This window comes from Crocodylus porosus, unplaced genomic scaffold (genome assembly GCF_001723895.1).
Source record: "Crocodylus porosus isolate Cpor-Errol unplaced genomic scaffold, CroPor_comp1, whole genome shotgun sequence".
NCBI classification, from domain to species: domain Eukaryota; kingdom Metazoa; phylum Chordata; order Crocodylia; family Crocodylidae; genus Crocodylus; species Crocodylus porosus.
Genome location: NW_017728950.1, coordinates 11,078,858 through 11,105,447, shown reverse-complemented (window position 1 = coordinate 11,105,447; position 26,590 = coordinate 11,078,858). Strand labels below are relative to the sequence as shown.

Sequence of the window (26,590 nt, the reverse complement as noted above, 5' to 3'; positions counted from 1 at the left end):
ATTTGCTGAGCTTGTCCAGGTCAGCCTGGATCACCCGCCTATCTTCTGGCGCGGATGCTTTGCCCCAAAGTTTGGTGTCATTGGCGAATTTGGCCAGTCCACTCCTGACTCCAATTTAGAAAATGCTGAGATAATACTTGTTGTATTAGTAAAGTTAGACTGATTTTAGGACACTGAATTGTCTGTGTTCGTATTTATGTTCCATTTAAGGGTTAATTGTGGTTAAACAATCCTTAAGCACTATCTGCAGGTCAGTGGTGAGAACAATGCCACTTGACCCCCCTGATCTAGGAAACCATTATTTTAATATTTAGGGTACAGCTATCCTAATAGTTCATCTATTTTATTGAATATGGCATTCATTCTACAGACACTGTCATGTCCTTAGTAACCTTACGCATCTACGTAGTCCTACTAAATATTGTTCATTCTGAGTAGTGAGCCAAGGTAATATTTTTAGAGGAAGTTCCACATTTAAAATAAGGAATATATATCTAGCAGCTTGTTTTAAAAATACTGGTGGTTGTCTGAAGTAGCTCAGAGGTTTGGAATGCTACATGTAGTGCTGACTGAGATGGACTAACAATAAGAGTGCAAGAAAGATGTTCAAAGGCACAAACTAAGACTACAGTGCAAGCACGGACATTTTCACTTTTTGATTATGTATGTAAAAGCAATATATGACAGGGCAACATAAAGGTTTTATCATTACAAGTTGGTGATGACTGTAATGTTCACATATGGCAAATATGAGCGTAATTACTATCACTAATATGAGCGTAATCACTAACACTACTCTAAGGACATAAAAGCCTTTCAAAACATTTTCTGGAATGACATTGTGTGTCTTTCTGTGAAGTTTTAATCATCATAAGTCCAATTCTGCACAGCTGAGGGAGAGAAAAATTAAATCTAATAAATTGAAGACATATTTAAAATAATTTAAAATAGATTTCAATTATATAAAAAAGAGAGTGGTTTTAATATCTGCTATGTCTGATCCTTTAGGAGACTAGTAATTTTCTTTTCCTAATGAAGTGAAACTTTGAGCCCTGCAGAGTTGTAAGATTACCTGACAGCTATGAACAAAACAAAGACTTATTTAGAGAAAACTGTGAGAGGCCCAGGAACAAAAATGACTTGGGCAGGTGGAATATTCAGTGGTGGTGCTGGGAACCCACTTTTAGCAATATAAGCATTTCTCTGGAGTTACTTTTTTGTGCGGTAGGTAGCAGAAGCTACTTATAGGTTTGGAATAAATCCTCTGGTACAGAATGGATAGATCCAGTAATGTGGTCCAGTGTAAGATATTGCCAAACAAATCCTGCTTCCCAAAATTGTGAGAAATAAATATGTCCCACCCCTCTACCATCTGTTACAAGGATTTTACCTTAACTTACATTTTTGTTTTGCCAAATGCAGAGGGTTACTGGCTATAATACAGTCCTCTGAGGCTAAAACCATCGAGGATACATAACTTATGGGAATATCATTGAACGAGAAACAAATATTATAACTGACATTCCAAGGAATACATAGATAGTGAGAGTGGAAAAAGGACTAATGAGAAAGCTTACCTGTAATCCAAAGCAAGAAAAAAAATAAAACATACCTGTTCTGCAATCTGTTATACTTTCTATAAAGTCAACTCTTTCATAACAGCATACAAATACCTTATATGCACTTGCATTAACAAACACAGGAAAACAGACTAGAAGAGGCCTGCTGGGCCATGGTCAGCTATATTTGGATATATTTTCCATGTTCAAACTAAAATGCAAGAATCACATGAGCAAGCACCAAGATATTTAATCCTTTATCAAAAACAGGGAAATATTAAAAAAAAATTAAGAAACTTACTTAGTCCAGTAATGATTGGGCCATTCCCTGTGGGACTCTGGCCACCAGTTCCTACTCCTGCTCCTCCTATGCCAGGTGAGAAGCCATTGCCACCAGGAATAGGGATGAATCCAGTTCCTCCAGCGCCATAGCCATTCCCATTTCCACCAGGAAGGAATCCATTTCCTCCTATTCCACCAGCTCTGGAACCACCTCCAACTGGAATTCCGTCTATGCAAAGTCTGCGGTATTCATCTACCAAAAACACGCACAAAAGACACAGAATTAATCAAACTTTTATGAAAAATAACATGTAGAGAAATACAGATCTCTGTTTCCTCTGGAAAAAACGAAGTACCAATTCTTCATTTTTTTAAAAATTACTGGGTGTGCCTACATGTCCTGTTAATTTGAAATGGGCTCTATGGCACAGTAAAAACACTATGCTATAAGCCTACTAGGGAGCACATCTATAATCTGCTTTTAAGAGGGAGCATGTCTGCTCCCAATGGGAGTAGTCTGGTACAGGGCTGCTTCCCTGGGTGTTGGCCATGGGAAAGACAGGGAGCACAGTGCCAGGAGAGCTCTGCTGGCTGCAGTGGCAGCTGTCTCCTGGCCCCACACACATCAGGAGATGTCCTGTCTATTTGTAACATTTAAATACCATGGGCCCCACGGCCCACCTGCCTAACTAGTAGCCCCTATTGTATGGGGGCAAATGGGTGAATGCTACAACAAAATACTTGGGACAACAAAAGCAAAAAACAGGACAGGAGTGACAGTTCCCATCTAGATCTGGGCTGCATGTGCAAACTTCCCAACACAGTCCGGGGCTGGCTGGGAACTATCCTTTTCTGGGGCAGGTTCCAGCCAGCTCCAGGCTAGATGCGGAACTCTCCTCATGCAGGGAGTTCCTGGCCCCAGTTTCACGATCAGAGCGGGGGCTCGGACATTACCCTCTGCCCGGGCCCGGGAACTGCCTGCTGCTAGGGCAGGCTATGAGCATAAAGCCTGGGCTAGAACAATGTCCCCCTGTCCCAGCAGCAGGCAACTCCTGGCCCCAGCTCCGTGATCAGAGTTGGGGCTAGGACACTGCTCCCTGTCCCCAAGAGCTACCTGCTGCCGAGGCAATGGCAAAGTTTAAAAAAGATATTTAACTCCTGTATCCTTCAGAGATCTTGGGATAGGTAAACTGAAAATATTTTTTGCTATGGATGGGAAAAGTCACTATGTAAGTATAATACAGAGAGACTAAATGAACTACTGATGTGGTGTGTTTTGCTAGTTCAAAGTAACATTAAAAGCTATGGAAAGAGAAAGCAGATGTTCCTTTAAACTGAAATGAACTATGGACCCTCAGAATCATTTCCTCTTTGAGCTTGACCACAAAATCTGCCACAGTTCCCAAGAGCTACTTCCAATATCAACAAAAAGAGGTTATAGAAACTGGTTCTAAATAAAAATGGACCAGAAAAAATGGTTCACAGATGGAAGCATCCAGATTAAAAACATAAGAATGAATAATTATATAAAACTTGACTTTTCTCCTTTACCTGGATTATAAAGCAATTTAAAACATGTCCAATGACCTCTTAGGCCATTCAGGATGGGCAGGGGAAAAAAAAAACACTTACCAGATCCTCTAACAGGACACATCTCTGGAACAGATCCAATAGCCCAGCATCGACCAGATTCACAGCAGCACTGCATTTTGGTAAACCTACCAGGAAGCTCTTGTGCACAGCGACCATTCACCAAGCTGGAGAAACATGTGCCTGCTCTCTGATCTGGACATCAATTAAAAAAAAAAAAGACCAAAACCACTAACACTGAAAGTCAGGAATATTTCTCTCCATCATACAGATGTTAGGAATATTAGCAAAGAAACACCAAAAAGATTATTAAATTCACATTGAAATGCAGTCAACTCATTAGCTATGGTTTCAGGTACACTAATCTTGCATTAATTCAAAATGTAATCATAAAACTCATCTTCTTTTGTCGTAGCTTTGACAATGATAAAACCCTTTATAGGCACTTGTATTTAATCTCTATTAGCCAAAACGTGACAAAGACTGTGGGGCCAACACTGGCCCAATTGTGCTGCTGAAATCAGTGGGACTGAAATCAAAGGAAGATATTACTTAACTTGGGTAAGAGCAGCAGGACAGGACCACAGGAAAAAAATGAATACAACCAAAATCAGTTATGAGCTACTAAAAATTTGAGATGGTCTACTTTGGTATTATACTATCAACAAGTGGATAGACAATAGTTATTATAATGTAAGTAAAAAAAGATTTCCTTTTAAAAAAAGACAAAAATAGATATATTTCCTGCTCAGTGTTTTAAGGAATTAAGCTGAATCAACTGATCTGTAATACTAATATCATTATATTATTTCTCCCAGTAACCTATTTTGGTTTGAAGATCAGGATGTTCACAGAAAGTTTTCAAGACTAAGCATCTAAATGATATACAATAGACTTATCCAACTTTTCTTGCTTTGCTCATAGCAAAATGTTTGGTTAACAAATCCTGGGCATGGACTGGGCAGGATCAACCCTACCTAAGAGTTGGTATGTTCCCATAATTAGACATGAGACACTTTAGCTTAGACATTAGACACCTTAGTTTTTTGTGCCAAATGGTTTATAGTATAACTTAAAAAATGTGGCCTTTGATTATTACATAATATAGGACACTTATATAATAATTTAGTATCTGCCACTTATATCCTTCCTGAGCAGTCTCTATTCCAGGGGCAGGCAATTATTTTGTGCGTAAGGACACTTAGCAAGTTTTGGCAAGCTGTCGAGGGCCACAAGGTCACCATATTGGACTGGAAGTCCCACTCCCTAACCCCTGACCTTTGCCACTGGAAGTCCCTTTCCTTGCCCTGGAAGTGCTTCTTTTGGGAGGGAGGGTGCTGCAATCTTGAAACCAGAAAAAACCCAAATCATATACCAAAAAACCCCTAAACATCTATTGTAATTTATTTTATTTAAAAATATTTTTGTACCAATTTATATGCTTGCAAAGTATATCTAGAGGTGATTGCAAAATAGCTCAAAATACAGTCCTACTGAGAATGTATGTGCAGGGTGTGTTTGGGGAGTATGTGGGGGTATGTGGTAAGGTGTGGGGGGGGGTGCAGTGTATGGGTATGGTGGGTGGGTATGGACTATGTGGCTGGGGTGGGAGATGTGGGAGGATGTGGGGTTATGGTGAGTGGGAAAGAAAGAGAGAGATGGGGCCAGGCTGCTGACTCTATCGTGTGCGGCTGTCACGGACTATGTGTGAGTCTCATGTGACCCCACACCCAGGCTCCGCTCCTGCCACCCCACCCTGAGCCTCCACCCACTCCAGGGCACTGGTATGGGGTCTGGACTTGCCCACAGCCACGACTCCCCTGCTGTTTCCTTGCTTTCCCTCCTGCATGCCCACCCCACCACTCCCTGCACCGCCGCTGCTTCCCATTCTGGCTCTAGCTCAGCTGGGCCAGCACCACACAGCTCCTGGCTGCTGGGCTGATTGCAGCGATTTTCTCAAGTGCTATAACTTACAAAGTGGTGCCCTAGATATTTTCAGAAATATCACTAATATTGGGCAGTGCAGATATTGAGTGCTTAATTTAGACACCTCATTTTTATAGTTACTGAAAAACTACTTCTGACTGAAGACATTAGAAGCCATAGATCCTTGGTATGTCTGAAATGAGGCACAAGTGATTGAAGGTTAACATTCAAAAACTAATATGAACAAAAAATGTGGACTTCAGTGGTCCTTCCTTGTGAGTGCAGAAAACTACATGCATGGAATCACTCGCAAACAGTGTGGCACTAAATCACTACTAGTCTGCTGTAATCAATTCATCCCTCTGTGCTTCAGTTTCCCCATCTGTAACATGGTGATAAAAACTCTGATTTTTTTTAGAACAGTGGAGGAAAAGCCCTATATAAGACCTACTTATTATGTTTATTAATTTATGTGAAGGCCAAGGTTGAAATTCAATGGGCATTGTGTCTAACTCCCTTTTTTCTCTTTGAACACAACAGACTTTTCTTTTTGTATCATCAGAGATGCCTTATTAAGCATGCTATTAGTGGGAAAACCATTGCACTACCTTTTTAAAGATGTGGTATTTCAAACTGCAGCTGCATTATCCTGAGGATGAGCTACTACATATTAGTTTCAAGATAACCTCAAAAAATTGTTTTATAAATGACAGAAGATTGTTCAATAACAGCTAATGGTTTCTTGCACAAAATGAATGCTATCTTAATCAAATTATCATCACATTTAAAACTCCATACATTTGGTATACACACAGGTATAAAACAGTGAAGAAATGTGTAATACTTATTACCAGATCTAAAACCACACTGACTGTAAAAAAGATACAGATGTTTAGAAGTCAGATCCACAGAGCTTTACTGTAGTGAAATTTGATACTTGCTTTATTCTTACAAAGGGAAAAACCCACTCCAGCTAAATTAAATACTAATTAATTACATTTCCTCTAGAGATCTTCTAAGTTTATGAATGCCTTTCTAATACTTGCATTTAGAAGTTAATTATGCCTACCTAAGATAAATTTTGAAATATTAAGTAAGAATACGATCTTGCTTCTTTGTAATCAATGCGAGTTTTGCCTTTGGGTTCAACACAAGCTACCAGAAGAAAGCCAGGTTCCCTCAAACATAGACCAGACAGCAGGAGCAGCCATGATCCCAGAAAGGGGCCCACAAACAGATGGAACAGATGGGTCAGGAGAGGGAAGACAGCCTGAAAACCTCTAAGCTTAAACAAGAGAATTGAGAAAGCTACAGGCCCAACCCTCCCCCACTCCCCAGCACATTTTTGCTCATGGGGATCCTTATAGCTTCAGTGAATGTGAGAAGCCTGCTTAGGAAGGAGAAATGAGACAACACTAAAATGGCCCTCAGGCAACTGTAGGTAGACATCCTGTGTGGTCACCATTTCAAGCCATGGTGACCACACAGCTTGGCACTGTTCTGTATGTCTGTGTATACTCCAGATACCCCACCTCCACACACAAAGACCCTTGTGCCAATTAGCCCCCACTCAGCACTGGAACTGGGTGTTTTTGCCAGAAATCCTGGGATGCTCCAAAAATGTATATGCAGATGAGGCACAGGGAAACCTGGCCCAGCTCCACCTCATGGAGGGTGGGGCTATATTAATCATACATGCCAGGCTCAACGGGTGACAGAGAGATTCCAGGTGAATCATTTCAGGCCCCATTTGGTGATGTTTTCCAGCCATTTAAGGCTGGTGAAGCAACAGGAATCAGTGGAAATGGGAAAGAAAGGTGCAGCTCAGCTGTGGGAGTAAAGAAGTTGAAATGTATTTAATGTAGTGGTTACCATGACTTGAAAAAGAGTTGGTGCTGTGGAGGATAACATGCTATGGGCATTACCATATATCTTATTTAAACGGATTATGCTAACCTATCCTTGTCGTATACATTAGTATGCTTACCCCATGTGGACAATATATTTTACAGTCATGCGCAGTGCTGGCTATATTTAATTACCTTTGTAGTTGGTTTCCATTACTGGGCACATGTTGCCTTTGGCAGCAGTTTAAAGATAGATAATCTGTTTAATGAGGTTTCTTTATATGTGATTATAAGATAAGTGGCTTTTGCCCCATGCTGACTGAGGAGAGAAAACCTCATCTTCTATTTGAGTAAATATGATATATTTAATGCACCAGGAAGGGGAATACTATATGACAGCCCATAAGGAGAAATCTGTACTCCCAAAAACTACTTTCAGCTGTGGCACTCTAAAAGGAACAGCAGAGTGGAATAACTGAATGGACGCTGGAGTTGTGACACAAAAACCAGCGAGTCTGTGCACAACTGTGGGTTCCTGGAAAAAAAAGTTAACTTTTAAGGTGGGCATGTAGCAAGCTTACAAACTGCAGTAATGACACAACCTGTCTTGAAAATGTCCCAAAAGCCCATAGAATGGTATACTTACCAATGCAGCGGGAGCCATCTGTAGATGAGACATAGCCACGTGGACAGATACAGAAATAACTTCCAACAGTGTTAGAACACTCGCCACCTTCACAGATTCCTGGAATGATGCTGCATTCATCAATATCTGTTCAAAGAGGAAATCAATTAAACAATCAACTAAATATTTGCATATAAGGCTTTAAGAGATTTTTTTCTAATGAAAGGCATTACACTCAGTTAGTATAAAGTTCATATTTAATAATGCATTGCAGTTGTCCAAAACTCAGCAATGGAACACTTGTCATCACGGAGCACTTACAGCCGGTCTGTTTAAAACAGGCGGCTCATACACAATGTTGACTTTCCTGTATGTTCCAGTCCTCTACCATGCTAAACTCTAGAGCAGAGTAGAGCAATCTGGAAGCTACTCTTATACTTAACTTTTTTACTGAGGCACAGAAGCCAAGTAAAGAGATGTCCATGCCCCTTGTTGCAGCACAAATGCCCAAAATATGTGGCTGCAACAAAGGGGGTTATTAATTTGTGCTGCTATTTAGTGATAGATGTCTATTTTCGTTGTGCCAAGAGAGCTTACGCAGGCCAGAGCTGCCCACACTCACCAACCTCCCTATACAGTGGTCCAGAGGCTTGAGGAGCCCAGTCTGGCACACCAAGAAATTCTCACTCAGGATCAGGCCCCTTAAACGTATGGAGTGCCTATGCAGCTTTCCCACAGCTTTCCTCCTCTACATGAGGAAAGCCAGGTTTTCCGGCTTGCAGAGTTGCATCATCAACAGGCAGGACAACACGTGATACGTTTCACCCAAAGAAGTGGATCATGACACATCCCAGCGCAGCTGATCAATTTTACCTGGTGTTGCCAAATGAATTTGGGGATGCCAGAAACACACAACAACTGAATATAGCTGAAATGAAGTTTCTTACAGCCCATGCTCCTACTCTGGATTATACAGGGAAAGGTGATGCGAGGACCGCTCTCCCACGCTGCAAGAATTCTTAGCTACATGGATCTGATCCAATTGCTTTCCAGCCCTTTTGCCATGCTCAAGCAACACATAAATTTGGATAATTTTCTTTAGAAGCATGAACTCATCTTGCATTCTTTCATATAAACAGTATTTATTCAAATAGTCATTGCCACTGAAATCAATCATCTCACCTCAATACTGAAACAATTTTGCATGGAACTGAGACATGAACATGAACTGAGACATCCAATTCCCAGAAGCAAGTTCTGACCAAAGCCTGCATGCAGGTGTGCACTGGTTACCAAAAATGAGCACATAAACCAGAACAACATGGCCTCAGATGGTGGACATGCAGTGAGGAGGAAGAAGAGAAAGAGGAATGGAATGCTAGGATGAGAGAAGCACAAAATAGGCCGGCATGGAAGAAATGGGAAAAGTAATAAAAACAGTATGCAATCTTTAAAGTAATTCACATGCACATAGGACCTGTTTCAAACATCAAATGTTTCCTAACTGTTGAGTACTTGACTTTGCTACCATAATGTTCTTTTATATTTAGAGTTATTTTTGTAGGTAATTCCAGCCATATTTTTTATGTTGACCTCTGTATGTTAGAGCTCTGAGGAACTCTCTTAATGCCACCTGCAGCCAACTTAAAAGTTGCAAGTTTCAGTTTTTGTATTAAACCTGGGATACATTCTAAGCAAGCCTGGGCCAAGTTTCCGACCAACATGGGCTGACTTATGCTTTCCATTTAAAACCACATGAAACTGTGGGGTTTGTATGGTTTAAACCCAAAGCCAGGCAAAGCTTGATGATTTTGGCTCAGTATGCTTTTATGCACTTGGGTTCTAAGTAAATTTAAGACTGTTGTGCTCCGTAAAAAAGTAAAAAAAAAACCCCACTTCTGAATCTTGATCATCCTTCTCATGGTAAAATATGCAGAAGGTTGCTCTAAGGAAAGGAATCTGAGAAGCAACTTGCAGAGGTCCCACATAAAATTTGGGCATGGCTCTGATTTTGACCTACTATCTAGAAAGGTCAAAAGAGTCAATCCCAAATCTGGTAGATCTCCAGATCTCCCTCCAGAACAAGACGATATGTTTTTGCACAGCATCAAACTTATAAAAAAACCTGCTGACTAAAATGAAGAAGGAGAAGGAGCAGCAGAAGCAGCAGCAGAATATAGTCTAATGGGGATATAGTTGAAAAACGTTTACCAAATGGAAAGAAAAAATAATCTGAATAGACTCATTAAATTGCAAGAGAAAAGAAGTATGAAAATAACCCACTGAAAATTCTAAAAAGATGCCACATAATTTCTTAAACTCTTAGATACCATATACCATGGCTTGGTACCTTCTTTTATTTTATTAACTTCATTGGCAGTCTTTAACTAGTATCTTAAACACATACACAGAACCTATACTTTTTAGGGACCTGGACAGTTCAAAGGAAAGTTCCATTTTTTCAGATTAAGACATTCTAAGAGTTAATACTTTTACCTGGAACTTCACAGGTAACCAGTGAAAAAGTGTCAGTTCCTAAATGATAGTACAAATCTAAACCAAGTAATTTTGCGGAACTTTCTGAAATCTTGCATGAATCTACTATATTAAAAAACAATAGATGACGTGGTGAACTGCTTACCACATGATTAATCCAGTGAAATGAAACCTTGTGTATAAATCAAAACAGAACTGGAACCTGTTGCATGCCTCGTAGAAATTTTTCATGCAGTGTAACTCTAACATAACTGGTAACTGATTTAAACAAGAGTGATATTTTCTCCACACACATAACATTTAAAAATATATATTTAAAAACCATATTACAAGGAAAGGCAAGAAACAGAGCTGAAGTAATTGCGCAAAAATATTTTAAGAGAGTTGTATTTATTTACTTATTTTGAACAGAGTCCTTCTCGCATCAGCAATTTCAGCTAACAAGATCCGTAACACTCTCACCAGTTCTAACATGCCCTCCCTTCAGGATTCAACCCCACTGGAAACATAATCTGGAGATTACACTGCAGTTGTCCCTCTTTGTTACTATGCTTGTTTTAGTGAGAGATGCCTGACTCTAGGATGGTCTCCTTAGCAGCAGTCATAGACACTCATTTCACTCTTTAGCCTACCAAGGCCCTTTGCCTTGTCCCTGAAACTTTTATAGCTTATATTTTTATTATTGAGTAAGAAAGAGAGTTGTGACTAAATGGAATGCACGTAGAAATATTCTACCAAAAAAACAGATGCTTGTTCAAACTTTCAAGTTTCCTATTTACTTTCCATATTATATTCCATTATGTGCTACTTTAACGGACACTACTTTCTATTTAAAAACAAAACACAAAATCAGCACTTGGATGATAAATGTAGGTTCCAACATGCTATGTGATTTTGTACTCTTTACTGCATTTTAACTACATTTTTAGAAATCAGATTCCTTCCAAGTAACATAATGTAGGGTAGAATCTGAATGATTCTGAAGGTCATAAAGGCCAGAACCCTCTGCTGTAACTATTCTTCTGCACACAGACCACACTGGCTGTGTATAGACATTTGATTTTTATTGGGAGAGTTGCTGCTTTCCCAGGGGAAACCATGAGTACCTAAATGTTCAAGATGTTTTTTGCAGACCAAAAATGGTTATTGTGGAAGGAGAATAACCTTGGAACAATTAGAGTTAAATCACTCCTTAAGGAGTGTTTCCTGGGATAGTGAATGCCTGTACATGCGCTCTAAGAAAAGCCACAGAACAGTCTTCCAGTATCCCAGGGTGCTCTGCTCTAGCACCAACTCTCCCAAGGGTGCTCTGCTCTAGCACTACCTCTCACCCCTGAAGACAATGTATCGTTTATGCTGGACATTATTGTTCCAGCTAAGCAATGATCAGAACATAACCCCATCATAATCCCACGTTGTGCTTCAGGGAGATGCAAGCTGACCTGAGCAGTCTGTGTTAGCCAATCATGGATGCCCTGTGCACTTCCATCATCTGTCTCCAGGTAGACTGAGGAAGCCTAGAGGCATGCTGAGATGTGTGCACAGGGACCCTCTGGATGCACAGAGTCAGGACTGCAAGCTCTCTGTTCTTCAGGGGCTCAGCATTCAAACGTCTGTTAAGGCATTTCTAGATAAGTTTTTCTACCAAGAGAACAAACCCTAGGGAGCTGTTTTTGATCACCTGAATATGTATACATAGCCAGTGAAGTAACTCTGCCACTGTGCAGCAAACTGAGTAAAGGCTGGACATACCAGAGCAAAAGAAGGTAGAGGGCTGGCACAGGGTTGCAGGCAGCACACTATCCTATACTATTCTTCATCCCTCCCCTTGATTTGTTGCAGCAGAGCCCCTTCCTATGTGTTGTACCAGAATCAGGTCAATACATACTTTCTGTCTTTTTCTTGCCACTAGTTTCTAAGGAACACCTATTTTGTTTCTAAACCTTGCATATGGACCTACACATGAAAAAAACCAAACATCCTCCATTAGTACTGACTGGAAAATCTGAGATTTTACCTCAGAAATAGCTACATTGAGCCTGGATGGCTGGAGAAGTTCTCTTATTCCCTCTTCCCATCCCTTAAAAAAGAGTGTAAATTAATACTCTTTGGGGAAATACTCCTAAGATCATTAAAGAGGACATTGCCATAAGCTAAAATATGCTTACTGGTCTGAGTGGCTGCACTTCTGATGTTACACCTCAGATGATAAAACTGGGCACACTCAGTGAGAACTGGTTCTAAATGTGTGGAATAAACATCCCAGCTGTAGGTATTAACAGGATAGCTGTTTGCCAAAGAAAACAGCCTGGCTACTTGTCAGCCAGAATTCATGGTTTTTACAGTAAACCTTACAGTGAGCAGGATATGATGAATAACTTGGCAAATATAGCAAAAAAGGGGTCTCAGAAACTTTTAAGTTCTGGAAGTATTTTAAGCTATACTGTAGTCTAATGTAATATTAAGTTTGAATTTAACCAGTGCACTGTAATGAACTAGAATGTTATACAAGGAAACAAAAAATAGAAAAGAATCTATTTCTTAAAAGGCAGTTTCCATCTTGGCATTGGGCTTAGACTAAAAAAGTTAGTTTGTAGTCCTAAAATATAAGTGCTCCAGAAACACACCACTGAAAGTGGGAGCACTGGAATCATTTTGCCCTGTAAAGTTTCCTGACAGGATAAACTACAGCATTCCTTCAAGGGAAGTGCCAAGTTTGCAACTTAATTTCCTCGTGTCCAAGTAAGATAATTCAGCCCATCACCTATGAATCAGGAAATATAATGAAAGCTTTCTGTCTCGTTCTACTGTCACATAAGGACTAGGCAAAACGTAGCTCTGATGAAATGCATAGTCCTCAGGACCCAGAGATGTAACTTCTGTGAGTACTGAGAGATGAATAAACTCCCCAAACTACTACTATTATGCTTTAAAAAACTAGAGTCTGTGAAATTCTATTAATTTTGATCATAGTAAAATGCTTGAAGACCAATATATCACAAAATGTCTTCAAAAACTGTGAACATTCTATTTGTAAAAAGAAGCCCCTTCTTGCAGAGACCTAGCACATACATTGCATGGGTGTGGCAAGACTCTGAGCAAGCCAGAAAGCTGAAATGGGTTTCTATAGGTGTCGGAGAAACCTAAAAACTTCATCTACATATCAATTGAGCTAAGTGTCACTAAAGAAAATAAAAGAACTAAAATATCGACTTCAAAGCAAAGCCTATAAGAGACAAGAAAAGCCAAGGTGCATTGAAAACATGACTGTAAATACATCATGAACACATTTCTGCTTTGATTAAAACCTATTTCCCAAAGCAAACTTCCCATATCTGCCTAAAGTTTATGCTAAATCAGTCTACTGCATCTAAACTGTTACTCATTTATTGTCCCCAGTGACTGTTAATCCTCAGTAATTCACATTTGCATTTATTGATTAAGGTATATTTCTTTTTATATTTCATCTGTCTCGTCTTTACCCTGGCATTCTGTATTTTATATTTTATACCTTTTAACTTTTAACAAATGTATTTTTCTTTAAAGTCATACCTTGTATTACTAGAACTATTATTGTAAGAATGCATTGGAATTGTAATCACTGGAGTTGCATTGCTGCATTGGGGCTGGTTTCCTTAATGAATGGGAGCAAATATGAGTGAGTAAGTGATTAAGTAATAGGCAGAGGCAGCTGCAGTTACAAGTTAACAAGTGGCAATTAACAGCTCTGAGCCACAGACTGACAGGAAGAAGATATCCAGTTTGAGTTGATCAATACTGGAGACCCATTCCTGGAACTGAGCACCCACCCTATTGACTATTCCTGTAACCCATGACAATACAGCCATTAAGTCAATCAAGTCAAAGGTGAACTCCCAAAACGGAACCATCAGGCAGAACCCCAGTAACTGTGACTGACAGCTGTCATGCAATACTCAAGACCCACGTGGGACAGCAACCTCTGGACAGGGCAGCCAAGATGATGCTGGGGGATCACAGAAGTCTGCCAGAGAAGGGATAAAAGTCAGTTAAGCATGTCGCTCAGCAGGACTCTCTCATCTAGCACCCAACCTACCGAGACAGAAGGACAAAGCTGGTGACCCCCTTCTGAAGAAGATGCCACCTCAGAGAAGCTTCACCTGCCCATCGACAGCAGAACTGTAGGGCCTTGGATAGGTATGAGCAATATCAGTGCTACACTACTATTGCAGCAATTGTGCATGTATGTGTATGTCAGCATGTGTTAAGGTGGCCAGTGCCCCTCATAACTCAGTTTGCATTTATGATTTTATTGGTCATTTCACATCCCATATAATAAATTATAATTTATTATGATCCAGTGAGTTGGACTTTTGTAGCGAGCATATTAATCTGGGCCAGAGAAAAACTTGTAAATAAAGAAATATTAGACCTGGGTTGCAAAAATATTAGTGACCAAATTCATCAGATAAGTGCCTTCATAAGGAAACCATGCATGGATACATGTGGATACACACAGACACAAACGGGTGTCCTATGTAGTCTGCCATTGTGTAAATTCTGCAATGTTTATTGAGGAAAAGTTCCCATGTTACTCTAATACAAGTTCAGATTCAGGAATAAATGCAAACTCCGCCCCCACCCTCTCAATATTTCCTGTAAGCAGAATTTAGACTATTCCTGAAATGTTTCTAAAAGAGAAGAATGAAGTAAATACTGGCAAAACAATAAATATATTTAATGTGCAGCACAGTTCAGGGCAATAGCTATTAAGACACAGAAAACATGACCTGAACCCTTCTAGGGATCACAGCCAAAAGAAAATTTAACCCCTGCCCTACTCACCTCTCCCAAAATAAAATACATCTGGATGTTTAAGGCCAACGGATACAGCAGAGAATCTAAAAACCCACCATATTCAGTGAAAAGCTATACTCAGTTTTACCACTCCCATTGAAAACTGGAGTTTTGCCTGTATATAATAAGCTGTAGGTTTTGCTCCTTTGCAACCACCAAGTAATGTTTGATCTGGCTTTACATACTGAAGGAGTAGAAGGGAGTGGGTAGAATACTCAGTAGTGAGATCAGTTCTGTATAATATTTTAAATAAAAAGCAACATTAAAACAATGGGGCTTCTATTAACTGGATCCTCCTTCTGTACACATATTTTCAGACATTGCCTCAACTCCTGATATCCTTCCCAGAGGCCCTATCCTGGAAACACTTAACTCATAACTTCATTCACAACTTCACATGTAATCATTTGTATGACTGGGCCTTCTATTTTACTCTATCAAACCCTCATTGAAGACAAAGATTTTAACTAAAATTAGACTGGGTAAAAACTGAGGTCTGGGTTGTCACTATGAAATTTTTTGTGTGGGAGGGAACAGCAATGAATGGATTTCACATCCCAATGCATCCTTAGCTCCATCTCCTAGCTATACGCTGCTGGGTACAATAGAAATATCAACCCCCCCCCCTCCTGAAATTCACCCTAGAGCACGGGTTCCCAACCTTTTTATACTGCAGACCATTAAATGAGCTAATTTACATATTTAAAGTTAATTTACATATCCAGATCCAAGTTATATATTTACATATAATTTGCATGTTTACCCTTTTTTTTAAATTGTGGGCTGGGGGGAGGGGTTGCAAGGAGTGGATCAGGTTAGGGCACTGGGGGAACCCTGCAGGGCAGGAGGATACTCAGGCAGTGGCTTGGGGGGACCCAGCTGTGGCTGCCCGGGAAGAAGGGATTCTGCTGCTTCGCCTAGAAGCATGCAGCAGAGCTGCCTCGCCGTCCTCTGCCCTAACCATTTCCCCACCCGCATTACCCCACTCCCAGCCATGGGCAGGGCTGTGGGTTCCTGCCTGGCCCGGCACAGGCTCCGGTACCTGGTGTGCGGGCAGTGCCTCACTGGGTGTGTCCATGGCAGAGGTAGTGTGATGGGGCTCACAGAGCTGGCAGCCCCCCTCCTGGGGCTGCCCCACCTCTCAGCTTTAACTCTACACATATGTGACTGCCAGCGGTAGAAGCCATGGCCCAGCAACCAAGCTGTTGCAGCCCAGTACCAGGTCACAGCCTGGTGGTTGGGAACACCTGCCCTAGAGCATGGGTGTGGAAGCCAGAACCAGAGGGGTTACTATCATGAGCAATAAATATATGCTCTTGGAGGCATTCAGCCAATGGTCTATGCAGTTAAGATTAGCTAATGCAAAGCTTGTAAGTTTGCAACCTGCAAGTGGAATTTGTCTGTCACAATTTAACCACAGTGTTGAATCTAACTGTTTGCACTGATCATGGGCCCCCAAAATAAGCAGAGCTACAAGATTAGCTGATCTTACAGGTTTTTTAAAGGTCAAGCCATAACAAGATCTGACCATCTAATATAATTAGCACTTTCCAAGGAATCCAGGAATAAGAAATTAAGGTCAGAATAATGCTAATTTCAAACCTCAAAGTAACATGGTGTAAACTGCTTATTGGGTAAACCCGAGTTCGGGCGGTAACCTTTCATGATAATTTCTAATGCCTTTTGATCCCATAGGGTAACAGCTATAGGGCAAGATTGTGAGTGGCTCTAAAGCCAACAGATTAGCATAAGATAAGGCATAAAGGAACATGCACGTCAAGTGACCAGTTAGAAAGACGGAACAGAAGGACCATCGTTGTACCAAGCCTGGACCCCAGACTCCCAGTGTGAGTGAGGACAGGATCCTGACCAAGTGACCTTCCCGGTGACCCCTCAGACAGCGTTGATCAGGGATGCCTGACTTCGCTAGAACAACTTGGTGCGCACCTGGCATAGAGGGACTGCCAATAAGTTGCCAATCCCATGTGGGAACTTTGTCATTCTGTCTATCTGTTGTTATTATTCTCTATTAGCTCTTTATTACTGTACTATCTGTTTGTCACATTAACCTTTCTGTTAACTGTTGTATGCTAAGCTATAAGTAAATTTGCCTTTACTTCACTCCCGACTTACCTCCTCGATCCCAAACCCAGCAGCCTAATGGCTGATACATTCATAGTGCCTAGCCAGCCCGTGACACACGGGTAGGTAACATTTTTGGCCAGAGTGCTGAAAAAAACTACAATGTCTACTTTGTAAGGCGCTGCAGTGCCAACGTGCCAGGAAAACAAAAGTGGGGCAGGGGGTACATGGCAGGACAACTGCATATTAATATAGTTAATAATCATAAATTTTTTTTTTGCCCCACAGTAAATGCCAGGTTTTCTAATAATTCTAAACCTGGTGACAATAAATAAAACTTCATATACTGCCTTTGTTGTTTTTTATTCTTTTTTGTTAAGCGTGTTGTAATGAAAGACAGAAAAAAAGAGAAACAGAGAAAAAATAGAAAAAAAGGAAAGAAAAAAGAGAGGAATAGAGGAAAAAAAAGATAGAGAAAAAAAGGAAAAAAAGGAGAGAAAAAAGGAGACAGAGAGAACCAGATACACACACAGACACTGACCCACATGCACACAAACACAAAGAACCACACACAAACACACCCACAGAACAGACGTATGCACACGCACAGAACCAGACATATGTGTGCACACAGACACAGAACCAGACACACACGTGCAGACAGAACCAGACATACAGGCACACACATACACACAGATGCACACAGAACCAGATGCACACACACACACTGCTGGGCTGCAAGGCAAAGTCAAACCTGACGATGTCCTGGGCCCGCTGCAACCCCTGCACATCCCCAGGGAGCCACCCCCAGGCTGCAGCATGGGCCACTGAGGCCTCGGCCTAGAGCCTGCCCATCACTCAGCAGCAGAGGAGGTGCTAGGGGTGGCTTGGGTGGGCCAAAATTTGCCTTAGCCCCCCCCATAACCACCCCTCCCAGTGCTGCTGCTGTCCGCCTGGTTGACCCCTCACAACTGAGCCTGCAAAGAGCCTGTGGTCATGGCAGGGGTGGTATCAGCCTCTACCCAGTGTGGGGGCTGGGCCACAGCTGGGTGTGGAGCGGGCAAAAATGGGACAGGCGGATGGTGATGGTGGTACTGAGAGGAATGGAACCTCCCGACCTGGCCCATCCCTAGCCCAGCCCCTGCACCAGGAAGAGGCTGGCACTACTCCTGCTCCAGAGCCCTAGCATCAGCTCTATACCAGTGGGTGCACACGCACCTCAGAGTGGATGGCAGGGGAGGAACCTGAGGCAGCACAACCCCTGACCCTCCCACAACATCTACTCTGAGGCTTATGTTCAGTGGCTGCCAGCATGGAGCTGATACCAGGGCTCTGGAGACTGGTGCAGCTGTCTGTAGCCAGCCCAGGCTCTGAGCAGCTACAGCAGACAGCAGAAAGGTTGGAAAAAGCTGCATCGGGCTCCAAAGCCCCGACATCAGCTCCATGCTAGCGGTGACTGCATACCCACCTCAAATTGGACAGCAGAGGAGGGGCTGGGTTTGTGCCGCCTCAGGCCCCTCCTCCTCCATTTGCTCTGAGGCATGTGTGTACCCACCAGGAGTGTGGAGCTGATGCTGGGACTCCAAGGCCTGGTGCAGCTGTTTGCAGCCTCCTGGCTGCAGCTGGCCCAGGCTCTGGGGAGCTGCTGCCAGCCATGGAGCCCGAGCTACTTGCAACATGGACTGTAGCCTCCCAGCCAGCTGCTGGGAGCAGCCTGGGCTCCATGGCTGGCAGTAGCCGGGGGTTGTCGAACTCTGCCCTAGAGAAACTACCCAGGGACAGAATATAGTTTATTTTCCACATAGCTTGCAGGTCCCCGGGACTGGAAGAAGTTAAATATTCCCTGATACTGTGTCCCTACCAAGTGACTGGAGCTCACAGGTGGAGAGGACTGGTAAACTGAGACTCGCAGTTTTTTCTACAAAGCACAAACTTAAATGATTCCCTCTTCCCTCCTTGTGGCTGATGATACTGAACATGTAATTCTGCACATGGAGATTTTCTCCCTAGGCGATCTGGCCCTAAATGGGTGTGTCTACATGAGCTACTAACTGTGCCTTAGCCAAATAATACTGTGTAGTAGCACGTTACAGCCTCAATAGTGCTAATATGCTACTGAATAGTATTATTAGGCTACTGTGCAGTAGCATCACTAAAAAGATTTTCACTGGCACTACTGTGCAGTAATTCTGATTACTGCACATTTATTTAGTACTTAAGTATACAAATACTAAATAAATGCGCAGTAACCACTGCACATTAGCACCTCGTGTACACATGCCCAATAAGAACCCTAAGACTTGGCTTAGTATTAGCTGATACATATGAATATCTTGAATAGTATTATATGGATCTGAAATACTTAAAGGCATCCATTCGCATCTCAACACAAGCTATCTTTGATGCTATGACTCTGACAATTAAAATCATTCCAAAGACTGGCCTGGCAGTTGTAAGAGATTTGATAAGACAATATCCTTAGCACCCTGTGCTCCTTTTACTCAGCTGAAAAGAAATCAGTAAGTTAAAAAAACAGCTGCAATATTATAAGAGTATATCAGTGCCTGCATTAGTCCTTTGTGGGGCCTGACAGGAACTGGTAATGGAGTATCTTTTATGGCACCACAGGAACAAGTCTCTTTGTCTAAGCTGTTTGTATACATGTAGTAGACAATTCCAAGCAAATGTCTTAGTAGAAACATGGTTCATTATATTTATATCCACTAAATTAAGGTATGTAATGTTTTGTTATGCACAGTGGATTTTAGGGAGTTGGGTGCTAAAAGTAGATGCTTCAAATTTTGCTCCAGTCATCAATTTGGAAATTGCAAAATATTTCCATCAACATAACTACATTACCATAGTTATTCAAATTAAGATGACCCTGAATTTACAATGATCCCCCAATAATTAGACACTATACATGGAAAATATATAAATTTGCTACAATTTTGCTCTTTCCCTTACGGTTGTCAGAACTGCCAACAGCTACAGATTCTGGATATTGCACGTTGTTATAGGCTCTATAGCATAGAGTCTATGCTATAAAACTTGTCAGGAACAGGATTTGCTTCAATCTGAAACAGATACTGTATCATAATGGTAGCAAATGTTATCTTTGTCCTAGGTGGTATCTTTTTTAATTTAAAAATACATTCTTTACTTCTGTCTCTGCAGCTTTTTCTTGGAAAAAGTTCACACTGATCGTCCTCATGGGAGTTTTTGTTTGACTGAAGAAAAAAGTCAGGCCTCTGTTCCTTTCCATCTTATCATGCACTCTTAGCCCATCCAAAAAATCACACTTACTTAAGTCTACATAGCAAATGTGCAAAGAATGCATCAGCATCTAATTCTTGGTTTATAATGCATTGTCTCTTACAATAACAATAAATGAACCCCTGTGGGAGGAAAATAAAACAAGTCCATTTCTAATAAATAATGATAAACAAAAATTCAGTATGAAAGGCAAAAGCAGTTCCTCATAATGGAATTCAGAAACACCATTAGAATAAATGCTAAACAAAACGTTAAACTTTCCAAAAGGAATTAATGCTCCCTGAATTAACCAACATTACTCATGGGACCAGCAGATTAAATAAAAACCTTCCACTCAGCATTTCAAAATAATGAAGCCAAGTTACTCTAAACAAAACATACATTTCTAACATATGTACTGCTTACACAATATCTGTACAAAACATAAATATGTATAGTAATTACAGCTGTCTTTACTCTGCATTTTGGTTAATGAGCTGAAGATTATGATCTGTTCCAATGTTTCCAATTTCTCTTTCTAAAGATAACAAAGTTGCACTTTTGGAAATTTTCAACACTTCTGTTTATTATTTTTATTAAAGTTAGTTTATTTTCAGCAACAGAACTAGAAAACAAATATTTTGAATTTTGAGAGGGATTTTTCTGAGGTATATTTAAGCTGGGCTTGAACTTCGGTGAAACATATATTTTATTGCTAGGATTTTTCACAAACATAAATAATTGGATATCTAGTAATGTTTTCCATATAATAAAAATGTATAGAAATAAACAACAGTAAAAACTATGCCATGTAATTAAAGCAAACTGAAGAAAAAAGATTGCTGTAAGAAGCTTAATTCAAATCACTAATAGCTAAATTTGCATTCTTCATTTTTCAACCCACTATTGATTAGGGATGCAATTTATTGTAGGTAGCATTAAGTCCTGTAACTATATAAACCTGTCCATGTACCAGGTTTATAAATCACCTTGGAATAGTCTTCCGTTGTTTTTTAAATTACCTACTAATTTGAGCCAGATAGTTGTGTAGAGCAGGGTCAGGCAATTATGTGAGCCCATAGGCCACACAGGCAGTTGCTGGTGAGCACCCCCTCACCGCTACAACAGCCCAGAGCCTGTGCACCCTGCACACAGCCCCACCCCAATCCTGGTCTGCCCCTGATACAGCACACAGCCCCACCCCAATCCTGGTCTGCCCCATGCCCATTCCAGACTCACCCTGGCTAGAGCGGACCAGCTGGAAACTGCACACACAGCCTCAACCCTGGCCTGCCCCGTGCCTGCTCTGTACTGCCCGCCCATACTGAGCAGCTGCAGCAGCCAGGCAGAAGCTGCTGTTAAGCACAGGGGGAAAGTGATCACTCCCCTTCACTGCTGCTGGGCCCTTCTTGTTGCAGCCACCCAGAGCTCATGCTGGTGAGGGTTTTTACTGCCCCATACTAGGCAGACCCTGGCTAAGGGGTTGCTGCCAGGCCAGGTTGGTGCATTCCTCTCCCTGCTCCCCTGCCTCTCACAGGCAGGGGGCCAGGGAGGATGAGGGGGAGAGCCCATGCCAGCCTGGTGAGGTGGGCTGGAGGGGAGTGACAAGCTGCTGGTGGGGGCTTCCCTCTGTCCATGGTGGGCAGACTCCAGCTGGGAGAGGCAGTGCCCAGCTGGCTTTGTGCATTTGCCCCCTGCTCCCAGCCACTTACAGGCAGGGGCTGGGCAGGGGGCAGAGCTGAGCTGATCCCAACCCAGTAAGCTGGGCTGCAGGGGAGTGAAGACCCCCAAGTGGGGTCTTTCCCCCACGCTGGGCAGATCCTGGCTGGGAGGGGGGCCAGTGCCAGGCTGCGTGTATGCATTCGCCCCACCACCTCTCACAGGTGTGGGTCTGAGCCAATCAGAGCCCTGCTAGCCAAAAACCTGCAAATCTTGTACTGATTCCACCTCGGGCATTTTGAACCTCTGTACTTACCTTAGAAGTTCAATTAAGTTTCCCTAAACTGGTGGTTCTCATTCCCATTCAGACTATATCTTCAGTCACAACAGAAAAGAGTTCCAGGACCACATAGACACAGTTTGGGGATTACCTATTTTCTAGCCAGGAAGAAACATTGGGTGATTATCAGCTCCAAGTCCTCTAAACAAGCGACATTTTTTGAACACTTCCCCAAGAACTAGCATCCAGCAGACAAGATTGCTCACAGATTCTCACTGCCCTTTGCCTTAAAATAGCTTCTTTTTACAGCGTGTGTTTGTGTGCACATTTGTGCATGTATGTGCATACATGCACGTGAACATTTGTGCTAATATACTATGAAGTTAATCATTATACAAACTCTCAGATTTATTTTGCTCCTCTCACTCAGGTTGGTGAACAAATATATACAGATAAGTAAGGACATCAAAGCCAAAAGAATTAGCTAAAGGAGTTCAATTGGAATAGATGCTGACTATGTAACCAAAGCTTGTGTTAATGATGATCTCTTACAGGAGTACTGAATACAAATGGTTGCATGAGCAAGGGTGCACCAATGACATGCACAACTTTTGATGGAAAAAGAACAGGGATAGCTTGCACAACCCTTCCATTGGTGAACCCTGGTTCACGTGGCTAACCCAATTCAGTGGTACTGCTTGTGTAAGAATTCACCAACACATGGGTCTTCCTAGCTGCTTAAACTTTCTATCAAGGTCCCTACCCCTAGCACTGTCGTCCAAATTCTGATAATGCACCCTATCAATAAAATAGGCAGGGTCTGGGGCAGACCCAGGATTAGGGTTGGGAGGGACCTCAGGAGTCCAACTCCCTGCTCAAAGAGGGGTGCATAAGCAACAATCTGCTCTGGAGGGGTGGCTGCAGCCCCAACACCATCTTCTCCCCCCCTCAGTGCTTTTTATTTAAAGTCCCTGAAGCATGTAAGAATCCCCACATCCCCTGCATGCTCAGAGGTATGTCCCCTCTCCTCCATTTCATCTCCTCTAGTGCCTGTTGCTGCTTCTCTCACTGTTCCTGGGCAGGGGAAAGTTTCAGATCTACTCATGCCCACTCCAGTTGGGCTGCATGGAGCTCAGCAGGAATAACAGTGGCAGCACTACTAGCAGCAGTCCTCTGGCAGCTAAAGGACTGGCCCTGTGCTCTACTTGTGCCCCACATTTCTAGCATGCCCCCAGGAAATTACCCTTGCTCCATTTCTTCTGTGGAAAGATAAGGTTTAGCATGGAAGAAGGCTAGGTCTGCAGCTCCTGTTGCTTTTCCTGGCTCATCTCCACTGATGCCTGCTACCTGGGCAAGAGGTCAGTCAAGGCATACCCTGTCTCTTCTGATCTTGGAATACTTATTTCCCACCAAGAGAAGTGGGGTAACATAGTTTCCCCTCTCTCTCTCAGTGATAGTGTTTCTGACTCCTTAGAAAAAAGCCAGGCCGTAAGTAGGAAACTTTGCTGACTCGACAGAAGGAACCTTGCCAGGGTTAGGCGTTTTCCAAAGTGTCTGCAAAAACCTCTGGCTCCATTTCCTGTAAAGCATGGAAATAAATCACCTATTCAGGTCACAGTTTTCTTTCCTTCCCCAATGCCTGTGAAGGAAATTGGGGAATCTCCTCTATCACAGAAGCATAGAAAATTAGGGTTGGGAGGGACCTCAGGAGTCCAACTCACTGCTCAAAGCAGGGCCATCCACAGTTAGATCATCCCAGCCAAAGCTTTGTCTACTTGGGTCTTAAAAAGCAATAAGGATGGAGATTCCACAACCTTTCCGGGTAACCTGTTCCAGTCCTTCACCACCCCCATAGTGAGAAAGTTTTTCCTAATATCCAACCTAAACTTCCCTTGCTGCAACTTGAGACCATTACTTTTTGTTCTGTTATCTGTCACCACTGAGAACAGTCTAGCTTCATCATCTTTGGAACCACCCCTTAGGTAGTTAAAGGTTGCTATTAAATTCCCCTCAGTCTTCTCTTCTGCAGACTAAATAAGCTCAGTTCCCTCAGCCTCTGCCCATAAGCCATGTCCCCCAGCCCCTACCATTTTTGTTGCCCTCTGTTGGACTCTCTCCAATTTGTCTATAACCTTTTTGTAGTGGGGGGCCCAAAACTGGAGGCAGTACTCCAGGTGTGGATGTGAAACTCCAGTTTCATTCCTACTTCCTATAAAAAGAAGCATGGCCAGGAGGACATCTTCATTACTTCCTGACTTCAACTAATCTTTCAGGCCATGGAAGCTCTTCCCAATTGCACTGTCCACCCTGTACCTACCACTGTTTTTTCCTCTTCCTAATTTCTGCATGGTCCTGACTTTTTTCTGGGCATGCTCTTTTTTTGCCTACAATGTAAGATGGCACTTGTCTACTGTTTCTCCTTCCAGTTACTTCTGTCTTTCCTGCATACTGTGGAGGGCTCTTCTGCCCCCTTGGTATTTTATGGCTTCTCCCTGGATCTCAGACCAGATGGAAGGCCATGTTGATATATGGCCCTATGGGAGTGAAGTGCTGTCTGCATTCAGGGAGTGAAGTTGCATCTTCTGAAGTCCCTGCAAAATTCCTAGCCCATGGAATCAGCGTATGGTCCATGGAGTTGCTCCTTTACACATTTGCCAAGCTCTTTGGTATTCCCAGATCATCTTCAAACCTCAGATACACAGACAAACAGAGTGCCTACTGCTTCTCACCCATGTGTTAGGGCTTGGAGAAGAAAATACATTACTAGCCCCAAGTTCAAACAAGGCAACAGTTCTTTATAATTGCAGTAAACATGCTATTGTGGGGCCTATAAAAATTGTGAGTTTCCCTCAGAACAATACATACTACAGCACGAAAGGGGAGGTTAAACTAGCTATGAATACAATTGAGGAAAGTGATTATATACAAAACATAGTCCAGTGCATAGCAAAAACTGGGGAGAAAGAAGCAAACGGAAAAAATGATTTAGTTGTTACTTGTAACAATTAGACCAGAGTGTTGTTTTAATCATGATGGTCCAGGAAATGTACAAGGGGTCAGGAGTATTTTGTGATATCTGTTCTTGGACCAGCTGTATAGTCAGGAAAGATGGCAGAGAAGTTTCCAGGAATAAAATGCCCTTCATCAGGTCAGCTGATGAAGTGTACTTTATGCCCAAAAGTATGTTCAACATCTCTCCCAACTCCAGAGTTGGCCCAATAAAAGATATTACAAAACATTCCTTGCCTCTTGTAATAATAAATAATAATTAAGTAAAAACAAATAAAACATTTTGGAAACATCATTTCCAAACTGACGGTGTGGCATCAGTTTTTCACCTATACGTCACTGTAAACAGACCAGGAGAAAAAGTGGACACAGCTGATTAATCATATCTTCCTAACTGAACCAAACTTAGTATCAATAAGCCTGGCGGCTTGCTTAACTTGCCTTCAGAATAAAAAATAAGGACTAAACCAACAGCTTTGTCTCCTATTAAAACTGCATATTACTTGAAAGGAATATTATCTTTGTGTCTGAAAAAAATGTTGACTGCATAAATAAAAGTTCCTGATTTCTTGTTTCTTTTAAACACGTGGTAATTTACTAATTTACACAAATAAATCTTTAAAATACATAATAATGCACATCAGAAGGAAAATTAAAGCAATCACTTCAAATGTAAATGAATTTCACTGATGCATCTAACTCAAGCTACACTGACACTTTTCAGACAAATAGTTCATAAATTACTAGAACTGTGAAAATAGCATGCGTCTACACACCAAAGCAATATGCATTTAACAGTTTTTCATTAAATTACTTTGAAAGTACATGCAGTTTCTGTCTTTAGTTAATCTACACATTTATCAAGTGAGCAAAGTCTATTAATAGAATACTGACAGTGTTTGAGCCTCATCTGGATCAAGTGTAAATTAACCTGTTACACAAAAAGAATGCAGTCTCCTCCGGAGCTTTATTTAGCAAAATTCATTTAACAAACTGTGCACAATAGTAATTTCTTAACCCCTTCATCAAATCAGCTATGTTTGTTTTTCATCTTCGTGTTGACAAAAGGGGCGGGGGTGTAGCTCTCTATGTGAAGGAAAGCTACATGTCCCTGCAAGCTGATGTTGGCGACCGGCATGGACAG

General features: G+C 41.8%; 1 protein-coding gene across 4 annotated transcripts in view; it reads right to left on the bottom strand.

Moving 5' to 3' along the window:
* The window catches only part of FBN2 (fibrillin 2), a 283,527-nt gene that overhangs the window by 155,881 nt on the left and 101,056 nt on the right, over positions 1–26,590 (bottom strand). For all 4 annotated transcript variants that reach the window (XM_019554934.1, XM_019554938.1, XM_019554937.1 and 1 more), the window contains exons 7-9: positions 7,851–7,976; positions 3,474–3,626; positions 1,861–2,094 (exon numbers count right to left, since the gene is read on the bottom strand). In XM_019554934.1, the coding sequence (XP_019410479.1) occupies positions 1,861–2,094; positions 3,474–3,626; positions 7,851–7,976 (513 nt within the window). The remainder of the gene's footprint in view (positions 1–1,860; positions 2,095–3,473; positions 3,627–7,850; positions 7,977–26,590) is intronic.